This window comes from Cebus imitator, unplaced genomic scaffold (genome assembly GCF_001604975.1).
Source record: "Cebus imitator isolate Cc_AM_T3 unplaced genomic scaffold, Cebus_imitator-1.0 Scaffold313, whole genome shotgun sequence".
In the NCBI taxonomy this organism is placed as follows: Eukaryota; Metazoa; Chordata; class Mammalia; order Primates; family Cebidae; genus Cebus; species Cebus imitator.
Window position 1 is genome coordinate 2639449 of NW_016107628.1, and position 26673 is coordinate 2666121.

Genomic DNA, 26673 nt, shown 5'->3' on the forward strand with positions numbered 1-26673 from the left:
AAAAAGATAGAAATAACATCTGAGGTAGAGGTAATTGTATCTATAACTCTTTATAAAGTGGATATGAAATTCAAGAAGCCAGTTATATCTGTGCAAACAGTTGTTACATGCTGAATCATTTTACATGTAGCAATATGTTCCAGTAAAACCTTAGACTGCTTTATGTTTTTTAACAAAAATATGACAGGAAGTGTCTTCACTCCATGGTGACTGTATGTGTTTGTGTGAACTTGTAGTGGGGGAGGGGCATGGAGAAGGGCCCCGGGAACAGCGACCTCCACCTCCAAGAAGATAAACAGGCCTTTGGGATTGAAGAACTTAACCCTCCTTAATTCTAGAAGAGCTAGGTCTTTAGGAGCTTCTACGGGCTAAGCCCTCCCTAATAGACAACTAATATCTACTTTGGAAAAGAGAATAAATGTCTTGAATTCAGCACTCAAAGGAAGTGGTGGATGGACCTGGAATGAGAATGAGAGGACAAGAAAGAAAAAGATTTGGGTGAAGGAGGGAGGTAGTCATCTGCTCCTGAACAGTGTTCCTTAGCATCTCTCTGACACTTTCCAGGACCTGTGTATGTCACAGGAAGTCCCAGGGTCATTCAACCATAGAATCCACTACTGGGAAGACCATTTTGCATTCTTTACTGGTGGCTAAAGCAGGGATCCCCCCCAGAGATATTTCTTACCAAGGAAGCTGCCTGGACACCTGTATGGTATTATTGTCACTCAGAGCACTGTCCACACACTCACCTGTGGAACTGTCATGGAAAAAACTTGGGATACTTGTAAAATCTATGGAGCACTAAGGATCCACTGGGTGAAAAAGAGCTAGGCAGTATGTACTCTGGAAGTGGACTGGAGCAATTTAGTGCATGCCCATTTCGAGACAAATAGACATCTACTTTTCACTTATTTATGTATCATATGCTGGGCACTATTTGAAGCGCTTTTGTCTCTTAACTCATTTAATAGTGAGGAAGAAGTTGGGATTTTTGCTCAAGGTGAGAGCCAATAGCCTTTAGAGCATAGGAGTGTGTTTGCAGGGTATAGGCAAAATAGAATCTATAAGGAACCACATGATATATAGAAAGTGGCAGATAAGAAGTACTCTGTTGAAAGATGAGTTTTTAGATCCTAATAGAAATAGAGGACATGCTATTCTCTATAAAGTCTTTCTACCCTCATTAAACTAGAAATTACATGAAGACAAGGATCATGTCACCTCTGTTCAACACTGCACAACCAGTGAAACACAGTGAATACTCAATAGATAATTGTTAAATGAGTGAATGAAGTCACCTAGACACAGAAGCTAAGGAGACTTGAGCCTTTTTAATAGGATAGCATGTCTTAAAGTCCCTGGATAGCTTCTTGTCTAGTTCAACCATAAGGTCACCCTGTATTTAGGAAGACTTAAAAAAAAAGAAAGCAACTTCATTTCCTTAGGACCCACAGCAGAGGAAATGCCAATTAGCTAATAGCAGTATCCTTGGCTTCCCTTTTTCAAATTCTCCAAAATCTCCTAGGCAGTGCTCATGGGTGCCACTGTGGAGAGCATTTGTCCTCAGACCTGAATTGTATGGTCAATCTCCAGGATAAACTTCCTTTGGGTTTCCCAGAACAGGTCCCCATGTTGCTGTGGCCTTTGATGCTGGTTCTAGGTGAGTAGACACTATGAATTAGGACCTGGATGGGGGCAGGGGCTGAGCACTAAGCTCAGATGCTCATAAAAGCTTCTGTTGTGCTCTGCCCTAAGGCAGTCTCTAGGCTTAGAGGGAACTGGGCAAGCTTTTTTGGAATATAAGCCCCTGGCCTCCTAAATAAGAATTTAGGAGCACATCAAAACAAAAATGGTGATAATAGAAATGCTAATATTTATTGAGTGCTCGCTAGTAATTTATATGTGTTAATTCATTTTAATCTTTACACTAAATACTGCCACATAGGATTTGTATCAGAATTGAAGACTATATGGACATTCACTTTTATTATATTTAAAAAACACATCAAAATGCTGAATAAAAGAAATCATATGGGTTGGGCAGAGTGGCTCATGCCTGTAATCCTAGCACTTTGGAAGGCTGAGGTGGGCAGATCGCTTGAGCCCAAGAGTTTGAGACCAGCTTAGGCAGCATGGTGAAACCCCACCTCTACAAAAACAATTGGCTGGGTGTGGTGTTGTGTACCTGTAGTCCCAGCTACTTGGGAAGCTGAGGTGGCAGGATCACCTAAGCCTGGGAGGCTGAGGCTGCAGTGAGCTACAGTGAGGCTGAGGCTGCAGTGAGCACTCCAGTCTGGACAACAGACTGAGACTCTGTCTCTCAAAATAAAAACAAAAAAAAAAACAAACAGGAAAAGAAATCATATGGTGACAACGGGTGTCAAAAGTATTGACATAAGTATTAAAAATCAATATCCATTCCAAAAAGAAGTATTCTTAAGCCACAAGAATACTTACTTAACATGATAAAGAATATGTGTTCTAGATTGACAGGCAATATTACACATTAAAAACAGGACTAAAATTGCCATTCAAATTGAAGCTAGAACCAAGATGACTACAATCATCACAATTTGCAATAGTTTTTAAATCCTGGCCAACACACTAAATTAGTAGCAAAAATAGGCAGCAGACAAATAGGAAGCCAAGATTTTAAAAAGTATTATTTATTCTTTATTCATTTCCACAGCATTTATTTGTCACCAGCTTGTTTGCTATTATTGCTATGTGCTATACAGCCCGTGCTCTTGATCATATCATCTATGTGGTATAGTTAGAAATGTATGAATATTCATAAATTGGGAAGATTCAACATAAGTATCCAAAATTATGAAATCCAGGAATATTATGAATTACCACTTGGAGATTATAATGAAGAAATCATCTAAAATAGCAATAAAAGTGAAAACATGAGAATAGAGTTTTTTTAACCTAGAAAAGGAGATATATAAAATTGTACAAAGGAATCTTCAATGAATAAGGACATATCATCAGTCTGGATAGGAGTACTAAAGTAGAGATATTATAAAAAGATCAGTTCTCCCCAAGTGGATTTGTAGATGCTGTGTAATTTCAAACTACCTGTGGAATTTTCCATGAAACTCACTAAAATGTTCAAAAATATACCTAGAAAAATATATACCTCGGTAAGAATGCCAAAGGATAGATTCTTTTCTAAAAAAACAGAAATGTTGGAAATCTAATTTATACATTAAAAAATAGATTTCATGTAAACATAGGTCAATGGAAAATAATAGAAACCCATAAATGTATCTAATTACATGTTACCTAATATATAAAAATAGGCATTATAAAACAATAGATATTTTCAATTTGCTATAAATTTAAAAATAAAGTCTAGATAATTATAATTATATTTTTAATTATTAAAAACTAATGGAAAATAAAATTAAGGCTGTTTTTTAATATGGATTCCTAAACACTGAAGCAGTAGAGATTTTAAACCTAAAAGTTAAAAACTTAGGTATTATAATAACACAACTTTAATAGAAACTAATGCTGTATTAGGATATTTGTAGCAAGTAAGCCAAATAATTGAGATATGATAGAAGGAATTCATGTTCATTGGCCAGAAAAAGCTTGAAAATATGATTGGGTAAATGAAAAAAGAGCAGAATTATAGAATACGCAAACACTCCCTGTAACTGCTGCTTACTGGCCTGCAGGCTTCGTAAAACCCATTGCTTATCCTCCAGACCTAGCAGAGTGCCCAGTAGTCAGTATTTGATACTGACGATACTGTCTTTCACCTTCCCAACCCCCAGTCTGCACAAGGGTCAGAAGCTGTTTTGTTGTAAGTAAGGAACATTCTGTCCCCAAATATTTACTTATATTTGTTCTGATCAATTTGAGACCCTGATACAAGGAATCATATGAAGAAAGTCCCATAACTACTCTATAGCATGTGTACTCTCTGGTTCCTTGGCCATCCCTGAGCAAGGGATAAGGCTTTTGCTAGCCTATCTAACATTAGGGTCTCTTTCTCAGACTTTCTCAAACAGAGAGCATAGCTTAATAAAAAGAGCATGATACTAAACTTTAGAGACAATGAGGTTTATCCTATCTTTGTAACATTCTGTCTCTGTGACGAGGGGCAAAATAATCTGAGACTAATTTAATTATTTAAAACTTAAACAAGATGATAACAAGCCCTTGAATCCAATGATTTCATGAAAAGAGTGTAGCCTGGAGTTTGGCGCCCAAGGGAGGTTTATAATTCATGTCCATTTCCTTTCCCTGCCTTCTAATCACTGTCCCTGCTTTGTATTGTCCCACTGAGGTGTGTCTACTGACAGACTGCTCCATTGAGTTCAGCTTCTAACCTTGTCAACCTCCTCCTTGAAACCTTTCCATGACTCCTTATAGCTTTTATAATAAAATTACAGCCACTTACTGGGGCCCTGCATTCCTCTCTGATCTTATTTTCCGCAACACTCCCAATTCCTGAGCACCTATGTTTTTTCTCCATCTCTGTGCCCTTTGTGTCTTGATTACCCTCCCCACCACCTCTAGCCACACACAAAAGCTAACATCCACCTGCAGATTCACTCACAGTTATGTTCTCACTCACAGTTTTCCAAAGTATCATCTCCTTCAGATACCTTCCAGGATCCATCCACCCTCTTCAACACATATACACACAAACACACACTCTACACTCTACAAACGCACATAGATCCTACACACTGGACTAGGTGACCCTTCTGCCCCCAAGATACCCCATGTGTATTTCTGTTATTGCACTTACACCCTGTGTTACAATTATATTACTTTACATCGTGTTTCTGTTTTTCCACCAGTCAACTTCTTGATGGCGGATACCATTTTTAAAGTCCAAGCACCATGCCTTAGTATATATGAACATTTGATGGATAATTATTAGATTTTTTAAAAATGAATTTTTTAATGGGAGAAGTAATATATGCATGAGGAAAAAAAGGGAATTATCTTCTTAAAGCCAAATAATCTTGGCTCTGTGCTCATCTCTGGCTCTTATATTTTGCAGCTCCTGTCAACGGACAGCTTGGTGAGTTCTCCTGTCTTTGGATCTTCAGTGTCTCTAGATAAGAGTGTCTTTTCCTAATGAATAGAAAACATTTGTAACAGTTGCCTGAGATCTCTAATATCTCCTGTTTTCTTGCTGAGGTCAGCAGGGATTTCAAAATGATGCTTGGTTTTTTGGCATCATCAAGGGCCAGGATAGTGCCTGGTCACCCTCCGACACTCCCTGGGTGAAGTGGTGAATGCACAAGCAGCTCCTGGCCTTTGCTAGGCTCTGCATTTACTGTTATTGCCAACAAACCCCACTTAGCCAGGAAGGACATCTTCGACTCCATGGCAATTGTGCTGGGCTCAAGATAGGATCCTCTCCAATCAGCAAGCCAGAAAAATCCCTCTGAAAACATCCCACTGTGCTGATGTCAGCAGGAATGCTGCATTCTCTACAGCTTTGGAGTAAAATTCTCCAGGAAATGTGTGGGGAACAGAAAATCCTACAATTGGGCCCTTAAAAAAAAGAAAGGCACAGAAAGGGGAGATAGGGGAGAAGACAAGTCATCAGCATCCCATATTCAATTAGTTCTGGCTCTTACTGCCATTCCTTTGGCTCAGAGTGAATAATTGAGAATCTATGAATAGCAAGAACCCTCTACAACCCCTCTCCTTGTCCAAATCAGTGCCGCAGCTGTCACCTTGTCCTGCTCACCCCTGGATGTCAGTGAGTGACTTGTCCCTTCCTTGCTCTGCCACAATTATCTATGATGGGATTTTTCTGGGCATTTGAATCATCATCTACAAAATGAAGATGTTAAGTTGAGCTGCCAAGGTTTTTTTTAGTGACAAATCTTAAGATAATATGATATAGTCTCTCAGGGTAAGTGCAACATTGTGATTTTAAAAATCACCTTTGGAGGTTCTTGTGAGTGTATGAACATGATGAAATGGCAGTGCAGTGGTGGTTTTCTCTGGGACCCCCTTCCATGTAAGGCTACCTAACTGTGACGTTTGATGGTGAATCCTGCCAGTGTCACCCTCCTGAAATCATTTTGCTCATTGTCATCCCCTGGGCAATTTCTCCCCTGGGTGAGGTGAGGGCCAGGCTATGCAGCAGGAGGCCCTGAGGCTGGGCCTGCGGGCGCCTCTACCTTAGACTCCTTTTCTCTTTCCTCTTCAGTAAGGACACACAAGTCCGTTATTTCCCTCCAGCCTCCATGGACCACAGTCTTCCAAGGAGAGAGAGTGACTCTGACTTGCAAGGAATTTCACTTCTACTCACCACAGAAAACAAAATGGTTCCGTTTGTACCTTGGGAAAGAAATACCAAGAGAAACCCCAGCAAATACCCTCGAGGTTCAAGAATCTGGAGAGTACAGATGCCAGGCCCGGGGCTCCTTGCTTAGTAGCCCTGTGCGCTTGGTCTTCTCTTCAGGTGAGAGAGAGTGAAAGACGCACCGACTTTAGAAACCAATTCAGCCCATGTTTCTCTCTAGCTGTTTTGACTTCATACCCTTCGTGAGTGGACAATTTTATTTCACACTGTGGTAAGGCAGGGAGAGAGTAAAAAGCTGGAATACAACCAGACAGGGAATGGGATTAGCTGCTTAATTTTAAACATTAAAATGAAGAAAATTTAAATTCTCTTTATAAAACTCATTCAGCCCAAGGGACAGTGACTTCAAGTGGTGTATCTAGGAGGACATACGTATCACAAATAACAACTAAAGGTTGCTTGGATGAACCATACAAACACTGCAGTTTCCATTGAGTGGATTAATGTCTCTAAACTCGTGGTTCTTAAAGTTCAATCTGAGTCACATATCTTGAGCAGCTTATTAATCATACAGATACTCAGGACCTACCCTGTGTTTACCGAGTAAAATAAGAGTAGGGCCCAGGAATTTGTAGTTTTCAAGCTGCTCTGGTAAAAGAATATTTGAGGAATAATTTATTTGAAGAATTCTTGAATCTATTTATAGTTTTAAGCCATATTATGTGTCTGGAATAATAAGTAGAAGGAATATTCTTTTCTATTTTGAGAAAGAAAAAGAGAGTTAGATGATATAGTATTTGAGAGAGAATGACAGCTAAAGGAAGAGACATTTCTTTTTTTGTCCTTAAAACCACCTGTTTTGAAATTGAAACCATAGCATCCTAAAGTCCTTTCATTTAGTGAAAAAAGAAGCAGTTTGGTAGCAAGAAACAAATAAAATGCTTACGCTTTTTGACTTAACAATCCCTCTTAAGAATTTGCCTACTGAAACAATCATAGATATACATCCTTGAAAATTGCAGACCCTAAATGGTCAAGAATAAGCCTCATTTAATAAATTACGTTACTGCCATTAAGGGAACATTTTGTGGCCACTGAAAATCAGGTTCAGGAATGATATTAATAACACAAGAAAGTGTTTGTAATATACGAATTGAAAAGCAAGTTATCAAATCTATAAATATAATTTCTATTCCATAAAAAATACACAGACTGTCAAGTAGTTGAAGAAGGAAGAGAAAATGGGAAAAACATATGCCAAAATGTGGCTGGTTTTTACCTTTCAACTTTCTGCTTTTGAACTTTTCTCAAGGCTCATGTGTTTAAACAGCAAAAAAAGAAATCATAATTACTGTAATAATCCTTTCTCCCAACACATTTCTTTGAAATACAGTCTACTTGGAAAAACAATGAAAGGAAAGGGGAACAGTGAGATGAACCAAATAACTGCGGTTGTGTTTCCCTTAGCTTCGCTGATCCTGCAAGCTCCAGTTTCCGTGTTTGAAGGAGACTCCGTGGTTCTAAGGTGCCGGGCAAAGGTGGAAATAACACTGAATACTATTTACAAGGATGATAATATCCTGGCATTTCTTAATAAAAGCTCTGACTTCCGGATTCATCATGCAAGTCTCAAGAACAATGGTGCATATCACTGTACAGGATTTAATAGAAGTAATTTCCCTGTTTCTTCCAACATAGTCAAAATCCAAGTCCAAGGTAAAGCCTTCATCATTTTGTAAAGTGAGTTGGTCAAAAGGAGACTCCCCAGGGTCACAGAGGTAGAACAGGAGGAAAAGGGTGGGCTGGAATACCATTAAATCACAGGGACATTCCTGCAAGGACCAGAGGAGGCACAGCAGTGCTTTGGACTGAAGGAAGCTAGGGGTTGATGACATCCCTTTCTTTGCTTGCTTTTTGGATGTGCTACTGCTTGAAGTGTGTTTTTCTCCAGAGCACATCTCAGCCTCATTGCTCTGGGACCGTTGTTGTGATTCTTCTCTTTAGAGCTGTTTTCACGTCCAGTGTTGAGAGCAAGCTCCTCCCAGCCCGTCAACGGGAGCCTAGTGACCCTGACCTGTGAGACCCAGCTCTCTCTAGAGAGGTCAGATGTCCAGCTCCAGTTCCGCTTCTTCAGAGATGGCCAGACCCTGGGATTAGGCTGGACCAACTCCTCGAAGTTCCAGATTACTGCCATGAGGAGTGAAGATTCAGGGTCCTTCTGGTGCGAGATAGATACCGCGGCTCACACCGTCAAAAAAGAAAGCCTGAGATCCCAAATTCGTGTACAGAGTAAGTTTTTGTAAGAATGGACATTGGAGCCAGAAGAAGGAAGGTAGAGTAGGGACATTGGTTACAACTTAGTTCCTTTTTTCCTCGAAGTGGTGAGCAGGGGTCTATCTTAGATTCTGGTGCTATCTTGAGGTCTTCTCTCTGCTAGTGCATTAGGAGTGGAATAATTATCAGTAGACTCCAAAAAGTCTCAAGACTTCTGGATCTTTGCTAAATCTCTCTAAATTTGCCCTTTCATGTTGCAAAATAATCAGATATTTATTGGGTGTCTGTAATTGTGCTATAGAAGCTGGGGAGGACACAGATGATCTTTGAAGCATTATCCCTAGAGGCAAGAAACAACTCACATTATAGGTGGAAAAGAAAGAGAGTACTCTTGAATATTCATTGAAATTTTCTTTGTGGACTACTAGCAGTAGTAGTGATAGTCAACATTTATAAATGTTCCATTTGTACCTGAAAATAAAATCCATCCTTTAATTATTGAGTGTTAGGTTTGCTCTTTATTAAATCAAATTAGAATTTTTCTCCTTATATATTTTTGTCTGTATTTTTCAATTACTGAGATTCCTATTAAGGTCTCCTACTATAAAAATAGATTTGTCTTTCTGTTCTTACAATTCTGTCAATTTTATGTTATATATTACAAGGGTATGTGATTGAAAGTATTGTTACACATTGCTAGTAGATGAAGAATTGTTATATGACCCATGCTATGGTCTAAATATATGTGTCCACCCCAAATTCATACATTGAAACCCAATGCATAAGATAATGGCATTAGGAGGTAGGGTCTTTGGGAGATGATTAGGTCATGCAGAGATCTCATGTCTGGGGCTAGTGCCCTTATACTAAAGAGCTAGTTCCCCTCTTCATCATGCGAGGATGTAGTGAGAAAGTGCCATCTATGAAACAGAAAGTAAGTCCTCACCAGACATTGCATCTGCTGATGCACTGACCTTAGACTTTCCAGCCTTCAACTGTGAAAAATAAATTACCGTTGTTTATAAGGCACCCAGTCTATGGTATTTTATTACTACAGCCCAAATGGACTCAGACAATCTCCTTTCTCCCTGTCTTGTCTCTTATAAACAGTAGCTGGATTTAGCTTTCTCTCAAATCTCTTCATTTCTAGTGTCTAATTGGTGAGGTTTCTCCCATTTAAGGTAATGTAACTGCTGATCTATATGGAATTATTTCCATCACCTTATTATTTCCTTCTATTTCTTGTGTTTAATCTAGTTTCTTCTTTCCTTCATTCAATCAAGTTTAAATCTTTATTCTACTTTTTCTCTACTTTTTTGGAATTTATACACTGTATTTCTAATCATGTAGAGATGTGACTCAAAATTTTTACATGTATATCTAACACAAAGCCTACGTAAATATATCTTTATATCTATTTCCTAAAAATTAAAGGGCTTTTGAGCACTTTCAAACTTTTCTTCTTCTTGTCTTATCCAATATTATTTTTCTATATTTCCACAACCACAATTATAAGTTACTTTTTATTTAAATCAGTGTCCGGATTTATTCCATTTGCCATTTTCTCTGCTCACTATTTCTTATCCCTTTTCAAATTTTCCTTCCAGTACCATCTTCCTTCTTCATGAAGTACTTCTTTAGTGCTTGTCTGATGGTGGCGTGCATTCTCCGTTCTAATTTGCCTGGGAATATCTTTATCCTTGTTGAATAATAGTTCCATTGAATAGATAATTCAATGATTAAATTAATAATTTAATTAATTATTAATAATCCTGCTGTGTTGTAATTTTCCTTTCATTCTTTTGTAGATAATCCATCTTTTCTACCTCTGTTTATTGTGAAATTTTATCTTTGTCTATAGTGTGTGGTAAATTTGTAGTACATTTATTTGGGTTGATAGCTCACCCAATCACAGACAACACCAGTGCCAAATGAAGATCTGAGTTAGACCAATTAATACATTTAAAAAACAGAAAATTAACAACATAATATTTATGATACAATCAATGCTTCCAAGAAAACAAAGTATATAAGAAATGATTAAAGACCTTTGGGGAAAGTGAGCAGCCCATGTCTACAGTAGGTGTCTGGGGCTAACTAAGCCTTCTGCTTCCACCACTGGGGATAGAGCAGGCCTGCCCCAGTGGTTCCTGAAGGCACCTGATCCCACTGTGGCCCTTAATGAGATGTTCTTAGTCAGTGGAGGTCCACTCCTGACAGGCACAGGCGCCCAAGATTATAACTCCCTGGATTTACTTTCCTATGTAATAAGTTTGAAATATTATCTGACTATATAGCTATATCTATACCATCAATACTTTTTTTATATTTGCTGATGTCTTTTATCTGTTTCTTTGCTTAAGATTTTTCCTTCTCATTTCCTCCTGCCTGTTGAAAATGTTTTGTTTTGTATTACAGGCTTGACTTTAGCTCTTTCTAGAGTTTAAGCATAGTTCTCTGAAGCTCCGTGGCAAATTTCTCTGTTAACTGTGGTTACCAGATTGTCACTTCTGGTTAGTGGCCTTTGCTAACTATCTATCAGAAGCTTGTGCATTTCCTAACATGTTGGTAATTTTTTTTACTGTTACCATATTTTCAGCAGTAATTGTTCTTTACAAGAGTCCAAACTGTGCCCTGAGCTGAGGAAGTCTCCTCATGGCTTTACCGTTTCGTCTGCTGGGGTCCTGTAGGTTTCATCTATTTTTAAGGTAGTTTCTAAGCTCAGAGTTCTAGCATGCAGTGACAGTTAATGTCCACACCAATTCACTGTGCAGGATTGGATTCCAATTCCTCACGGATACCATCTTTAAGACAGGACAGATGGCATTCCCCAGCCTGATTTCCCAAATGAGAAGACAGACTATATCCACCCCAACCCCTCATCTGGCTTTGTCAGCCTCACTACAAGCACAAGCACAGCCTAGGCTTCATCCTTATATAGGGATATTACAACATGGGCCTCTAAGGTCGGTTTCTGGTTCTGATAACTTCTTGGGTCTCCAGAACTTCAAATCCCACTCACCCACTTAGCATTGAGTTACATCTTGTTTCTGTACCTGGAGTTTTTCTGAACCTAAGCTATATAATTAAAACATTTTTGTTATGTTTTTATCAAGCACTATTGTGTGGTCAGAGTGTTAGGAGAGGCTTGCTCAATCAGTTCAAGTGCCTTCTTCTCTGGAAGTTTCCAAAGTATCTTTTCCTTTTCTGTAATTCTTGTTGCCCACAGATGTCCGACATTTGGGGTGCAGGCGGCTATTACTTCAGGCAGAGGTTAGAACCCTGCTGAGAATGCAGAACGCAGTGTTCGCCTTTTACTGCCAAAATAGGCAAGAACCAAATTGTATTGCTTGAAAAAAATAGATTTGTGTGTTCCAAATCAAAGACCGTAGATTCAGAGGATAGAGTTCTTCCAAGTCACAAACTAAAAAAAACGCCAGGTAAGATAATGTGAGTAATTTTCCAACATCTGTATGTAACATTCTGGAACTAAGTAAGCATTGAAGAAATGCCTAAAGTTGAAACTCTGATTACAGCTTAGAAGGGACTTGATATCACCATTTCCTAGGGCTCAACAGAAGGGGCTGTGAGGCAGAAGAGAGCAGAGCAGGCCAAGTGATAGGACCTCCAGATAGGTTGACTAGAAAAACAAAGGCAGAGGGATTAGGTCCCACTTACCTTTGAACAGGGGCGGGCAGGGCCTCCTCCCAGGGAGCCCTGTTGAGCAGAAATTGGGGCATAGTATGTTTCAGCAGAACAAGGGCATCTAGAAGTGCGACAAGCTCTCCTCAGCCTGTGCATCGATACTGGGAGATTCTGCAGTTCTCATGGGCCTCCATAGGGAAATGAATTACTGAGAGGAGTCATGGGCCAGAAGATGCCCGAGGTCAAAATAAGGAAGGTCAGAGTGTGTAGACCTCATTACGGAGGCTGTGGCAGGAACCACAGGTGTCAGTTACACCTGCCCACCCCAGCCCCAGACAAGCAGGACCAGTCCTATCAGCAACAGGTGTGGAGAGCGATACCCAAAGATCAGGAGAAAATTCCCTGCAAACATCTACAAAGGTGACAGAAGAGCCAGAAGATGGAACTCCTTTCCCAAATCCATGAGGGCAGACAGAGAGAAGCAGTAAAGAGGGTGGGCGTAGAAAAGATGGGAAAGGCCTTCCTGAGTAGTTCTATATGGGCATCAGTGGATTCTCTGAGCTTGATAGTGTCCAGGCTGATTCTTTCTCCCGCAGGGCATTTTCATAGATTCTCTGGATAGATAGCCTCTTATCTGACAGTAGGAATCTGTCACCTACTTTGTCATTCACTATGCACTCTCAGGGTGACCATTTATGACTCTCTCTTTGGCCCCTGCTTCCTGGCTGGTCCATTTGAATACAGACTTTCCGTACCAGGGTTCTATTGCTCCTTCAAGTGGCCCTCTTGACAAATTCTTTTAAGGTCCCATGTCCAGCAGATGAAAACCAGGTTCCTTTGACTCCTCAATGGGGATCCAGTTTCCCTACTGGCAGTCCTGACTCTGCGGCCATGGGCTGTTTCAGCAACATCTCCCACTTTGAGTTTCTCAGATGTGAGTCAGGAACCTGTCCAGTGCATCCCCAAGCTGCAGGGAACACACCCCAAGCTCTCTGAATGGTCTCATTGATGTTCCTCTCACCAAGCTTGAGGTGAAGGGCAGGTATGCATGAGGTATGGAGGGGACTCACAGCATAGCTCTTTATAAAGAAATTAATTTCCCGTGATCTCCAGATCCTAAGTTTGTATGCCTTCAGTATAAATGAGAGCTTGAGTCTCAAACCTAGTTTTCAGAACTAGCTTTGCAAATTCTTTGGTGAAAGGTATTTTCCTAAGAGGTTTTATCGTACCCTCCAAGTTCTCTGGGGATTGTAAGGATCTGATGAGGTATGTGAAGGGCAATGAATGTGGGTTTGGCTTCATGTAGTACAGGCAGGGGACACACAGTGGTGGAGGAAGCTGAGAGACTCTGGCTGCTACCCCTTCTCTAAATCTGGGATTCTTCTCTACCACTTTCCCAGGATATAACTTTGGGCAAACTGTTTTACTTCTTCAAATCTCAGTTTCTTTGGCTGTGAAATATCTTGCCTGCTCAGCAAGATGCTCTGAAACTAAATTAGATAATCAATGAAGAATATGCCTTACAATAATAATTATCGTTATTTTGTTCCCTCCTTCCCAGAGCCTGTGCCCCTCCCACAGATCCTGACTGAGTCATCATCCATCACACCAGGCTGGTGCAACCTCACCGTGAAGTGTAGGGTTCTAGGGACCACAGAGGACCTGAATGTAATCTGGGAGACCCAGGGTCTCCCCAGGGAGCTGGAGCAGAGAGGGACACTAGGACCAGCCCCCAACTCATGGACTTTGGCTGTGAGCCTGTCCCCGAGCCAGCGCAATGCCAGCCTCACCTGTGTGGTCAGCAACAATGTGGACCAGAAAACTGCCACCAAAGACCTTGGGGAAGTATGTTGGGCTCAAAAAAGTGTCCAGCAAGGTGAGTATGCTCAGCTCAGAAGACACTTCTTTTCCTGGAGATTGGGGGAAGGGGAGTTGTGCTGACCACCCCATTCCAACCTTGCCGCCTCTTGACAATAAATGCAAGCTGGGAAGATCCAGTAAAAATTTGCATATGCTCCAGGAAACTATCCAGGGAAGGGATGGAATCAGGGATTTTTAAGAAGAGAAAAGAAGAGCTATACTAGGCATTTACTTCTGCTCTGTTCTGAATCCTACTTGAACAGCTACTGAGTGTGTGAGGAGTCATATTTGTAGCAAGTGATTTCAACTGGGAAACATGAAGAAGTTAGAGAAAGGCAAGTTTTGACTCATGATATTAGAGAAGAGCTTTCTAAGGTCAGAGTCATACAAAAATGGAACGGAAGCCTTAGGACAACAGTGAGGTCCTGGCCATTGGTGGGGTGTAAGCACAGCCATAGCCACTCGGTGGGGGTGTTGTAAGTGCAAGAGGGGCAGGACTCTACGGGAAGTTTCCTGCCAACAGCACATTCTTAGATTCTAGGTAACTCTCTTTGACAAAATCATATAGGCTTATTCCCAGCCACAAACTGTCAGGTGGAGCAGAGTACCTGGCATTGAGCTAGCCCCCAGCAGGAAGCACAGCCGCCCCAGGAGTCAGTCACCCAGTGGCTTCTCTCTCCCTGCTCTGTGTCCCACCCAACAGGGACTGGAACTTCAGTCGTATTCCCATTACTGTGCACGATGCTTGCGAAAGGCCTCCTGCTCCTCGGGCTCCTTGGAAAGCTGGGAGTTGAATTCACCAAGAAAAAATTTCCAGCAGAAGAAGGGAAGTGAGAACTGTCCAAGCAGACTTTATTTCCTTTTTTGTCAAGTTTTCTGAACCACAAATGAGAGCTATCTTCTGCCAAGATGTACATTGTATTTGTTATTACAAAAATGATCTATTCATTACTAGTTTGAGTGAATCCACTGTCAATAGGATTTGATCCTTAAGCCCTTGAAAGAGAAAAGACTAATATATGTTTTATGATATTTTGTGTGTTGGTTTTTTGAGGGTTATACACACATGTAAATCAATGTAAATAATTTATGTTTTTCTAGAAATTGTGCATTTAGTGAATATTTTAAATTAAATAGATGTTAATTATGTATTATATCTTTTGGAGTTTTTTTTCTTGTTGTTGTTTTCCTATTTCATATGTGACAGCAGCTTGCTGATCAATCACAAATTCACAAAACTTAAGAGCAACAAAATGTTAACACCATTCAACAATCAGTTAAGTGCATGACAGCTAAAGATAATATAAACTAATAATGGCATATATTGATTGCTTCCTATGCACCATGACTTTTCTTTTTTTTTTTTTAATTGTACTTTGGGTTCTGGGGTACATGTGCAGATCATGCAGGATTGTTACATAGGTACATACATGGCAATGTGGTTTGCTGCCTCCATCCCTCCGTCACCTACATCTGGCATTTCTCCCCATATTACCCTACCCTGACCTCCCCACCCCCCTGCTGTCCCTCCCTTGGACCCCCCAAACAGACCCCAGTGTGTGATGCTTCCCTCCCTGTGTCCATGTGTTCTCATTGTTCAACACCTGCCTATGAGTGAGAACATGCAGTGTTTCATTTTCTGTTCTTGTATCAGTTTGCTGAGAATGATGGTTTCCAGGTTCATCTATGTCCCTACAAAGGACATGAACTCATCCTTTTTTATGGCTGCATAGTAGTCCATGGTGTATATGTGCCACATTTTCCTTGTCTTGTCTATCATCGATGAGCATTTGGGTTGGTTCCAGGTCTTTGCTATTGTAAACAGTGCCACTATGAACATACGTGTGCATGTGTCTTTATAATAGAATGATTTATAATCCTTTGGGTATATACCCAGTATTGGCATTGCTGGGTCAAATGGAATTTCTATTTCTAGGTCCTTAAGGAATCGCCACACTGTCTTCCACAATGGTTGAACTAGTTTACACTCCCACCAACAGTGTAAAAGTGTTTCTATTTCTCCACATCCTCTCCAGTATCTGTTGTCTCCAGATTTTTTAATGATCGCCATTCTAACTGGTGTGAGGTGGTATCTCAATGTGGTTTTGATTTGCATTTCTCCAATAATCAGTGATGATGAGCATTTTTTCATGTGTTTTTTGGCCTCATATGTCTTCTTTTGAGAAGTATCTGTTCATATCCTTCTCCCACTTTTGGATGGGTTTGTTTTTTTCTTTAAAACTGTTCTTTGTAGATTCCGGATATCAGCCCTTTGTCAGATGGGTAGATTGCAAAAATTTTTTCCCATTCTGTTGTTGCCAGCTCACTCTAATGATTGTTTCTTTTGCTGTGCAGAAGTTCTGGAGTTTAATTAGGTCCCATTTGTTTATTTTGGCTTTTGTTGCCAACGCTTTTGGTGTTTTAGTCATGAAGTCCTTGCCTATGCCTATGTCCTGAATGGTTTTGCCTAGGTTTTCTTCTAGGGTTTTAATGGTGTTAGGCCTTATGTTTAAGTCTGAAATCCATCTGGAGTTAATTTTAATGTAAGGTGTCAGGAAGGGGTCCAGTTTCTGCTTTCTGAACACTTCTAGCCACTTTTCCCAAAACCACTGATTAAATGGGGAATCCTTTCCCCATTGCTTGTTTTTGTCAGGTTTGTCAAAGATCAGATGGTTGTAGATGTGTGGCATTGCCTCTAAGGCCTCTGTTCTGTTCCATTGGTCTATATCTCTGTTTTGGTACCAGTGCCATGCTGTTTTCATTACTGTAGCTTGTAGTATAGTTTGAAATCAGGTAGTGTGATGCCTCTGGCTTTGTTCTTTTTGCTTAGGATTGTCTTGGCTATGCAGGCTCTCTTTTGTTTCCATATAAAGTTTAAGGTGGTTTTTTCCAGTTGTGTTAAGAAGGCCATTGATAGCTTGATGGGGATAGCGTTGAATCTATAAATTTCTTTGGGCATGTGGCCATTTTCATGATATTGATTCTTCCTAACCATGTGCATGGAATGTTTCTCCATTTGTATGTGTCCTCTCTTATTTCCTTGAGCAGTGGTTTGTAGTTCTCCTTGAAAAGGTCCTTTACATACTTCATTAGTTGTATTCCTAGATATCTTATTTTCTTTGTAGCATTTGTGAATGGGAGTTCACTCATGATTTGGTTCTCTGTTAGTCTGTTATTGGTGTATAGAATGCTTGTGATTTCTGTACATCGATTTTGTATCCTGAGACTTTGTTGAAGTTGCTTATCACTTTAAGGAGATTTTGGGCTGGGATACTGGGGTCTTCTAAGTATACAATCATATTGTCTGCAAATAGAGACAATTTGACTTCCTCTTTTCCTAATTGAATACTCTTTATTTTTTTTCTTGCCTAATTGCTCTGGCTAGAACTTCCAATACTATGTTGAATAGGAGTAATGAAAAAGGGCATCCTTGTCTAGTGCCAGATTTCAAAGATAATGCTTCCAGTTTTTGCCCATTCAGTATGATATTGGCTGTGGGTTTGTTTTAAATAGCTTTTACTGTTTTGAGATATGTTCCCTCGATACCTAGTTTATTGAGAGTTTTTAGCATAAAGCGCTGTTGAATTTTGTCAAACACCTTTCCTGCATCTATTGAGATAATCACGTGGTTTTTGTCTTTGGTTCTGTTTATGTGGTGCATTACATTTACAGACTTGTGTATGTTGAACCAGCCTTGCATCTTGAAATAAAGCCTACTTGATTGTGACGGATAAGCTTTTTGATGTGCTTTTGTAATTGGTTTGCCAGTAATTTATTAAAGATTTTTACATCTATGTTCATCATGGATATTGGCCTGAAGTTTTCTTTTTTTGTTGAGTCTCTGCCAGGTTTTGGTATTAGGATGATGTTGGTCTCATAAAATGATTTGGGAAGGATTCCCTCTTTTTGAATTGTTTGCAATAGTTTCAGAAGGAATGGTACTAGCTCCTCTTTGTATGTCTGGTAGAATTCAGCTGTGAACCTGTCTGGACCTGGACTTTTTTTGATTGATAGGCTATTAATTGCTGCCTCAACTTCAGCCCTTGTTATTGGTCTGTTCAAGATTTCAACTACTTTCTGGTTTAGGCTTGGGAGGATGCAAGTGTCCAGGAATTTATCCATTTCTTCCAGGTTTACTGGCTTATGTGCATAGAGTTGTTTGTAGTAATCTCTGATTATAGTTTGTTTTTCTGTGGAGTCAGTGGTGATATCCCCTTTATTGTTTTTTATTGCATCTATTTGATTCTTCTCTCTTTTCTTTTTTATTAATCTGCTGAGTGGTCTATTTTGTTGATCTTTTCAAAAAACCAGCTCCTGGATTTATTGATTTATTGAAGGATTTTTTTTGTATCTCTATCTCCTTCAGTTCTGTTCTGATCTTAATTATTTCTTGTCTTCTGCAAGCTTTTGAATTTATTTGATCTTGCTCCTCTAGCTCTTTCAATTTTGATGATAGGGTGTCAATTTTAGATCTTTCCTCACTTTTCTGGTGGGCACTTACTGCTACAAATTTCCCTCTAGATACGCTTTAAATGTGTCCCAGATATTCTGGTACATTGTGTCTTCATTCTTGTTGGTTTCAAAGAACATATTTATTTCTGCCTTCATTTCACTGTTTATCCAGTTGACATTCAGGAGCTAGTTGTTGAGTTTCCATTAAGCTGTGTGGTTCTGAGTTGGTTTCTGAATCCTAAGTTCTAATTTGATTGCACTGTGGTCTGAGAGACTGTTTGTTTTGATTTCCATTCTTTTGCATTTGCTGAGGAGTGATTTACTTCCAATTTTGTGGTCAATTTTAGAGTAGGTGTGATGTGGTGCTGAGAAGAATGTATATTCTGTGGATTTGGGGTGGATTTCTGTAGATGTCTATTAGGTCCACTTGGTCCAAATCTGAGTTCAAGTCCCGGATATCCTTGTTAATTTTCTGTCTTGTTGATCTGTCTAATATTGACAGTGGAGTGTTAAAGTCTCTCACTATTATTGTGTGGGAATCTAAGTCTCTTTGTAGGTCGTTAAGAACTTGCTTTATGTACCTGGGTGCTCCTGTATTGGGTGCATATATATTTAGGATTGTTAGCTCTTCTTGATGCATTGATCCTTCTACCATTATGTAATGCCCTTCTTTGTCTTTTTTGATCTTTGTTGGTTTAAAGTCCATTTTATCAGAGACTAGGATTGCAACTGCTGCTTTTTTTTTTTTCCATTTGCTTGGTGGATCTTCCTCCATCCCTTTATTTTGAGCCTACGTATATCTTTGCATGAGAGATGGGTTTCCTGAATACAGCACACCAATGGGTTTTGACTTTTTATCCAATTTGCCAATCTTTGTCTTTTGTTTGGGGCATTTAGCCCATTTACATTTAAGGTTAATATTGTTATGTGTGAATTTGATCCCACCATTTTGATGCTAGCTGGTTGTTTTGACCATTAGTTGACACATTTTCTTCATTGTATTGATGCTCTTTACCATTTGGTGTGTTTTTGGAGTGGCTAGTACTGGTTGTTCCTTTCCTTGTTTAGTGCTTCTCTCAGTAGCTCTTGTAAGGTAGGCCTGGTGGTGGCGAAATCTCTCAGCAATTGCTTGTCCATAAAGGATTTTCTTTCTCCTTTGCTTATGAAGAAGCTTAGTTTGGCTGGATATGAAATTCTGGGTTGAAAGTTCTTTTCTTTAAGAATGCTGAATATTGGCCCCCACTCTCTTCTGGCTTGTAGGGTTTCTGTGTCGAGACCTGCTGTGAGTCTAATGGGCTTCCCTTTGTGGGTAACCAGACCTTTTTCCCTCGCTGCCTTTAGCATTTTTTCCTTCGTTTCAACCCTGGTGAATCTGACCATTATGTGCCTTGGGGTTGCTCTTCTTGAGAAATCTTTGTGGTGTCCTCTGTATTTCCTGGACTTGAATGTTGGCCTGCTTTGCTATGTTGGGGAAATTCTCTTGGATAATATCCTGAAGTGTTTTCCAGCTTGGATTCATTCTCTCCGTCACATTCAGGTACACCTATCAAATGTTGATTAGGTCTTTTCACATAATCCCATATTTCTTGGAGGCTTTGTTCATTTATTTTCATTCTTTTTTCTCTATTCTTGCCTTCTCATTTTATTTCATTGAGTTGGTCTTCAATCTCTGATATCCTTTCTTCTGCTTAGTCGATTCGGCTATTGAAACTTGTGTATGCTTTGCAAAGTTCTCGTGCTGTGTTTTTCAGCTCCATTCAGTCATTTATATTCCTCTCTAAGCTGTTTATTCTAGTTAGCCCAGCTGTAGCCAGTGTATTGCAATGATAATTATTTCCTTTGGGTTGATGTTCCCAGACTAGATCCAAGTGGAAGAAGGCATGTGGGTGAGGGACCAGGGGTTGAGGACTGGAGGAGTCTACTTACCACTTAAGCCCTGCTGATTTTCTCAGGACTAGAATGATGACAAGTGATATAGATTTCACTCATCAAAGTTGATTACCATTGACAGAGATCAAAGACATATTGCTTATCATGTCACAAAGACACAGGCCAAAACATATTCAAAAGCTAGAGAAATAAATTCCACCTCTCTATGTAAACAGCTACAAAGTCACATTGCAAATTTATGGATTTAGGGAAGGGAAGAATTTGTGGCCATTTTTGTAATCTACCACAGGTCCTGAAGAACTGAATGTAGTCTGGACAACTTCTTACACAGAATAAAGAGGTGACCCTATTGTGATTGGTGCTAACATTGAACTTCTTTTGAAATTTAAAATCTAGATGGTAATGTTTTGTAATGACAGAGAACTTAAATCTCATTATATTATTTATCAGAATCACTCTGTGCTAAAGAGTTAAAAACAGAACATATCTCAAAAGCAGTAATTAAAATGATGAGTTAGATAGGTTTCTTAGGTTAGAAGCACAGACAGGTTAACCTTTACTTGATGAATTAGATGCAAAGTATGGTGATCAGCTATACATGAATTTTAGGTGGCTTGCTTGTGGCGTGGTGAATGAAAAGAAAATAACTTGTTCATTTCATCCAATGAACAATCTTAGTCTTGGCTCCTTACCAAAGATTAGATCAAATACTTGGCCTTTTTATTGAACAATAAAATCCATTTAAACACTTTGAATCTTTATCAGATAAACATTTATGAGTAATTACTGAAAATCATAATCCTATTCACTGAAATCAGTTTCCAGAAATAAAAGGAATGTATTGAACTGCATATCCTAAATTGCTGAATTGAAAAGTGAATTCAGAAAGTAAAAATCTAAAAATAAACCAGCATGGTTGAATTGGCTTTTTTCAATTAATGCTGAGAGCGGGGCTGAAGAGTTACAAATAGCAATAATTGAAGTAGGGAAGACAATACTGAAAAACAATATGGCAATGTAGGAATGCCAGAATTCTACAGATATCTCAGAAAAAGTTATTCTAAATATAAAACTATTGTGCGAAGTTTCTATCCATGGTCAGATTGCCTACATTTGCAAATAGCAGTTTGCCTTTATAAAACAATAAAACTAAATATTGCAACCATTCAAAGGATATAAAGCTGAATCTTGTGTTGCACATACATTGTGAAATATACGTTTTGCCATTTATTTCTTGGTGCAAAAGAAGAGATGTCAAGTTTTTGTTTGTTTTGTTTTGAGATGGAGTCTCGCACTGTCACTTAAGCTGGAGTGCAATGGTGTGACCTCAGCTCACTGCAACCTCTGCCTTCTAGGTCGACGTGATTCTCCTGCCTCAGCCTTCCAAGTAGCTGAGAAACTTTTTTTTTTTTAAAGTTTTGATGTTAAAGTCTCCAAGTAACAAACGGATTTGCCTTGACCTACATAGCTTGTAAGTGATGAAGTTAAAATCATATTCTTAGAACTCTCTAGGCTCTCTCTTTCAAGGAAATCACAACTTATTCTCTCTGCTACCAGATACCAGGCCCACATATTTCAATCAATATATATTTGCCAAAACATTCCAATTTTGTATTCTAGGACATTAAGTAAAAATGTTATGGTATATTATCTAGGAAGAGTATAATGGGGCTATAATTTACTACTCAGCTTGCCTTCTACTCAGATCAAAAGTTGTGGCTTCCCCTGAGACTGATAAGTCAGGATATTTTCATATATGTCAGACAATATGTGAGTTGTCTTGTGATTGAGATGTTTCATCAGGTATATAGATGGCCTGCTGGAGGTGTTCCAGTAGATGGATCAGGGCTCAGAGGAGGGCTTTTCTGGGTTGAATGAAAAATTCTTCCTCTCCAGGGAGATTCAGGGACATCCTTGGATTATGTGCATTTCAACAGGCCTGCAATCTCACATCATCTCTGGTAGCAGTGAGAATAGGTTGTGATTTCCTTGAAAGACAGAGGCTAGAGAATTCTGAAAATATAGTGACTTTAGCCTTGAGAAGTGATTCGCACTAGAATGTCACAGCAGTACTTAAAGAATTCTATTAAATTTTGATTGTCGTAGTCTGTATTCTCTCACACTGGGCAACATTGCTATCTTGTGTTTTCAGAAAGATTCATCTGCTTCCCCTTTCACTTCAGTAACTCAACCAGCTTTATGCAAAGAAGAAGCTTACTGAACTCACTGCCTAGTGCAGGTGTAGCCAAGTGCGACTTGGGCAATCTGGGCTGGCCTGCCTTGTCTCTTCAGATCTCCTCCTTCTCTGACCACCTGGAGCAGGCTTCCATGCTGCTGTGGACGTCCTTGCTGGTCCTTGGTAAGTAATGGAGAAGAGGCCTCTGCTTGCTGCAAAGCTGAGCCTTGCCATGAGCAAAAGGCCTCTTTTCTGAGCTGCTGAAATCATGGATTTTTACTCCCATTTCAGAAAAGCAGAAAATGAACAAAAAGGAAAGATAACGATTTACTGGTAGAAGGGGAAAAATGATAAGAACTGGTTTCCAAAGATGCATTTCTCATCTGCTTTTGCTATTAATTGCCTATGGAAAATCATCTTTACCCCAAAATGGGCTTGTTTATGTAAAAAGAAGCCTATGGCTAGGTTCAGTTCATAAGTCACACAGATTATGAGGACCCAGAGGAAAAGATAAACTGAGTTCCTTGTGAAGGACCATATCCTAATTGTGAACTCAGGTATTAGGGATCATCTGCTGAGAATAGTTATTTCCTTCTCTGTATTCCGAGATCAAACCTGCTCTAATGTTTGCAAAGAGCATGAGAAGAGAAGAAGTAAGATGGTTTTCCATTGATGCTTTTCTTCCTGCTTTTGTACTACCTGTCAGTGTTTGACCAAATGAGGCACTGATTTCCTAGTAGCTCAGGCTAGGGAATTAAAGAACAATCAGTCTGTTGTACATTAAATATTTATTAAGCGTATTTGTCTAGTTCCCACCTGATCCTCAGACCCCAACTAAGGGAGGTTCTGTTAGTGTGACTGGCACATGATGAGAACTAAGGAGTGAATGGATGGGTATACATGGCATACCACACTGCTGGGCACCACAGAGGATACGGAGACTTGAAGGACACAGATTCTGTCCTTAAGAGGTGACATTCTGAATAGAATGTCAACCTACACCTGCAAGAACATCTGTCTTGGCAATATGAGAAAAATGTTACACAAATAGTTATAGTTAATGTGTAAGGACGTCAATTAATTTTCGCTGAGCCCTGACTCCATCTCACTCTTTTTTTTTTTCTTTTTTTCTGAGACAAAGTCTCGCTTTTGTTGCCCAGGCTGGAGTACAGTGGCATGATCTCAGCTCACTGCAACCTCCGCCTCGTGGGTTCATGTGATTCTACTGCCTCAGCCTCCTAGGTAACTGGGATTACAGGTACCCGTCACCATGCCTGGGTAATTTTTGTTTTTTAGTAGAGACAGGGTTTCACCACCTTGGCCAGGTTGGTCTTGAACTCCTGACCTTGTAATCCACCCGCCTAGACCTTTCATTGGGATTACAGGCGTGAGCTACCGCGCCTGGCCTTACATTTCACTTTTCTAAGGGTACCCCATGTATAAATTTATCCAATTCTCTAACAATTGATCAGGTGGAACTCTTATAACTCCCAATTACAAATGAGGAAATGAAGGCACAAAGATGTTGGTCTTATTCCTAAGATTTATGCAGCTAGGACGGTAGCAGAGTCAGGATTCAAACCCATAATCTAACTTTGGAAACTATGTTTTTGACTACTATCCCCTACTGTCTGTCTTGAGTTCCAAATTAACTATGACAATAAGTGTTCTGAATCAAGAGAAGAGGGGTTAGCAGCAGCCCCATACTAAAAAATTAATGACAGCAGCCATTAATTGAAATCTTATTAATCTAACTCATTACAGTAATACTATGAGGTTGCTTTTATGAGCCTCATTTTTCAAATGAGAAATCTAAGACTTGAAAGTTCATGTGGTTTGTCCCGGGTCATACAGCTAAAATTCAAACCACACTGTCTGAGTCCACAGCCTGAGCGTCTGGCCGTGGTGATCCCCGACTTCTCTGGGATGGGTGGAACAGAGCATGTTTCTCTTTCTCTTGGTTGGAAGTAGCATATGAGTGTGGGGCTCTCAGGGTGAATAGTTTGGGACTCTTTGCCCGTGCTGATGGCTGGCTCTTAACTCTCTTGCAGCTCCAGTCTGTGGCCAATCTGGTAAGTCCTTATTTTCTTTGCTCTGTTGTGTCTCTAGATAACCTAATCACTATATTTTATCTCAAATACTTACAAGAGTCCTTGTTGTCCCTTTCATCCTTTTCCTGAGGGCTGCAGAAATGTGGAAACACCTGCTGATGTGGTGACCCAGACTCTAAGAATCAGGTTATTTGGGGGTTACTCTCTTAAATGAAAACTGCCATTGTGCTGGATAAACATGGCAGGGTCTGAGATATGCATCACTGAATCCAGAGGAGGAGGAGCTGCCACCCCACCTCATATGGGATTCTGGCCAAACCTGATGGAATGCATAGCATCCAAGAGGAAAAAGGAAGAAATGAGCCAATACTTCAGAGGGGCAGGTGGGGTCTCCAGCAGCTTTTCCGCTAACCATGTGTAACAAATTTATCCCAAATTTCCGCATCCCATGGAGACACACTTCTCTGTTAATAGCTCAAATCATGATGACTGTGAGTCACCATCTATCCTACTGGTCAGCAGAAAGTCCCATCCTCCATAGGGAGCCACCTCATGGGTGTTTTGGCCATTCCTGTAGAGCACCCTAGGAGCTGTTGGAGCCAAGAGAGGGCCTTTGTCCCCTTGAGGTGCACTGTCACTTGCAGCTCCTAACTCTGCTGTTCTTCCCCTCATCAGTGCCATGGCCACAATTTCCTACACATCCTTTCTGGGACAAGATTATAACTTGGCAGACCTTGCTAATTGTCTTAGAATGGGGAAATGAAATACAAAAAAAGTGCCTGGTATTAGCTACAGCTACAGATGTGGTTAATCTCAGAGCCCAGCAACTCAGTCCCAAACACACGAAGGCCCTGAAAAGTTATGTCCCTTCCTGGCCACACGGCCACCTGCACATAGCAAGGACAGCTTCCTCAAAGCAAAGAAGAGTCTAGTTGCACACAACAAAGGAAATAAATTCTCCTTCCCCCCAGTAGAAGACCTATTGACTAAGTTGCAACTGCCCTACATCCAGTTGCTTCTCAGGAACATGGCTGGTAGGGATTTCTAGTCTCTCAGCAGAAACACAGCCCCATCCCCACTGAAGACATAGGGTATTCATTCCAAATTTTTAAAGACAGAATTTTATTTTGAAAAAGTGTCTGCAGAGGCCGGGCATGGTGGCTCGTGCCTGTAATCCCAGCACTTTGTGAGGTTGAGGCGGGTGGACCACTTGAGGTCAGGAATTTAAGACGAGCCTGGCCAACATGGTGAAACCTCATCTCTACTAAAAATACAAAAAATTAGCTGGGCATGGTGTTGTGTGCCTGTAATCCCAACTCCCTGGGAGGCTGAGGCAAGAGAATTGCTTAAACCCAGGAGCAGAGGTTGCAATAAGCTGAGATGAGGCCACTGCACCCAGCGTGGGTGGGCGAGATTCTGCCTGGGGAAAAAAAAAAAAAAAAGTCTGCAGAGACACACAGATGTTTTACCTTACCCAACAGAACATTTAGCTTCTTCATGTAAAACATGCAGTTGGGTTATTTTAGTTTTCTTTTTTTTTTACTCCCAAACAGAGAAAGGGCATTTTCTTCACACTTAGCTGTAGCTAAAAGATCTATTTGGGAAGTTATTCTGGACAAAGGCAAGAAGGTTTAAAGTTTTAAACTTGAAAAGGCATTTTTCTATAAGTCCTTAAATGTAGACAGTCCTTGTCTAAGTAAAAAAGTTTCCAAGAAGAAAATAATTTAAAGTAATTCTATTTAAAATTTTGTAGTAAATAGCAATTCCCAAAATTGAGACTGTATTGTTTATGGTTAATACAAATGAAATACAAATATTTTATTGTTTAAAATTAATACAAATGAAAACAGAAGTTACATTACTGTAGGCAATTTGTAGGACAAAGCATGAATCTAATATCGATTTTTTAAAAAATGTGGTAGCTGCCACAGCTCCAGCCATCATGACTTTGTTCAAGGCGGAAAGTGGGGAGAAGTGGGGAGGCAGGTAGAGTAGGGAAGTGAAGCTGTGAAAGAGCTCCCAGTGTGCATGTCTTC

General features: G+C 39.9%; 1 protein-coding gene across 9 annotated transcripts in view; it reads left to right on the forward strand.

Moving 5' to 3' along the window:
• Positions 1–278: 278 nt before the first annotated feature.
• The window catches only part of FCRL4 (Fc receptor like 4), a 45728-nt gene continuing 19333 nt past the window's right edge, over positions 279–26673 (forward strand). For 3 of the 9 annotated variants that reach the window (XR_005196185.1, XM_037729651.1, XM_037729652.1), the window contains exons 1-8: positions 991–1660; positions 5027–5047; positions 6194–6448; positions 7757–8005; positions 8294–8578; positions 13770–14084; positions 22563–22769; positions 24638–24658. Coding sequence is in view for 8 of the 9 variants with exons in the window: in XM_037729651.1 (XP_037585579.1) it covers positions 1579–1660; positions 5027–5047; positions 6194–6448; positions 7757–8005; positions 8294–8578; positions 13770–14084; positions 22563–22769; positions 24638–24658 (1435 nt within the window). In the remaining variant the exon portion in view is untranslated. Of the gene's footprint in view, positions 1661–5026; positions 5048–6193; positions 6449–7756; positions 8006–8293; positions 8579–13769; positions 14085–21765; positions 21882–22562; positions 22770–24637; positions 24659–26673 lie in introns of those variants that run through there. The other 6 variants (XM_037729650.1, XM_017503733.2, XM_037729653.1 and 3 more) reach the window with 6 other exon arrangements.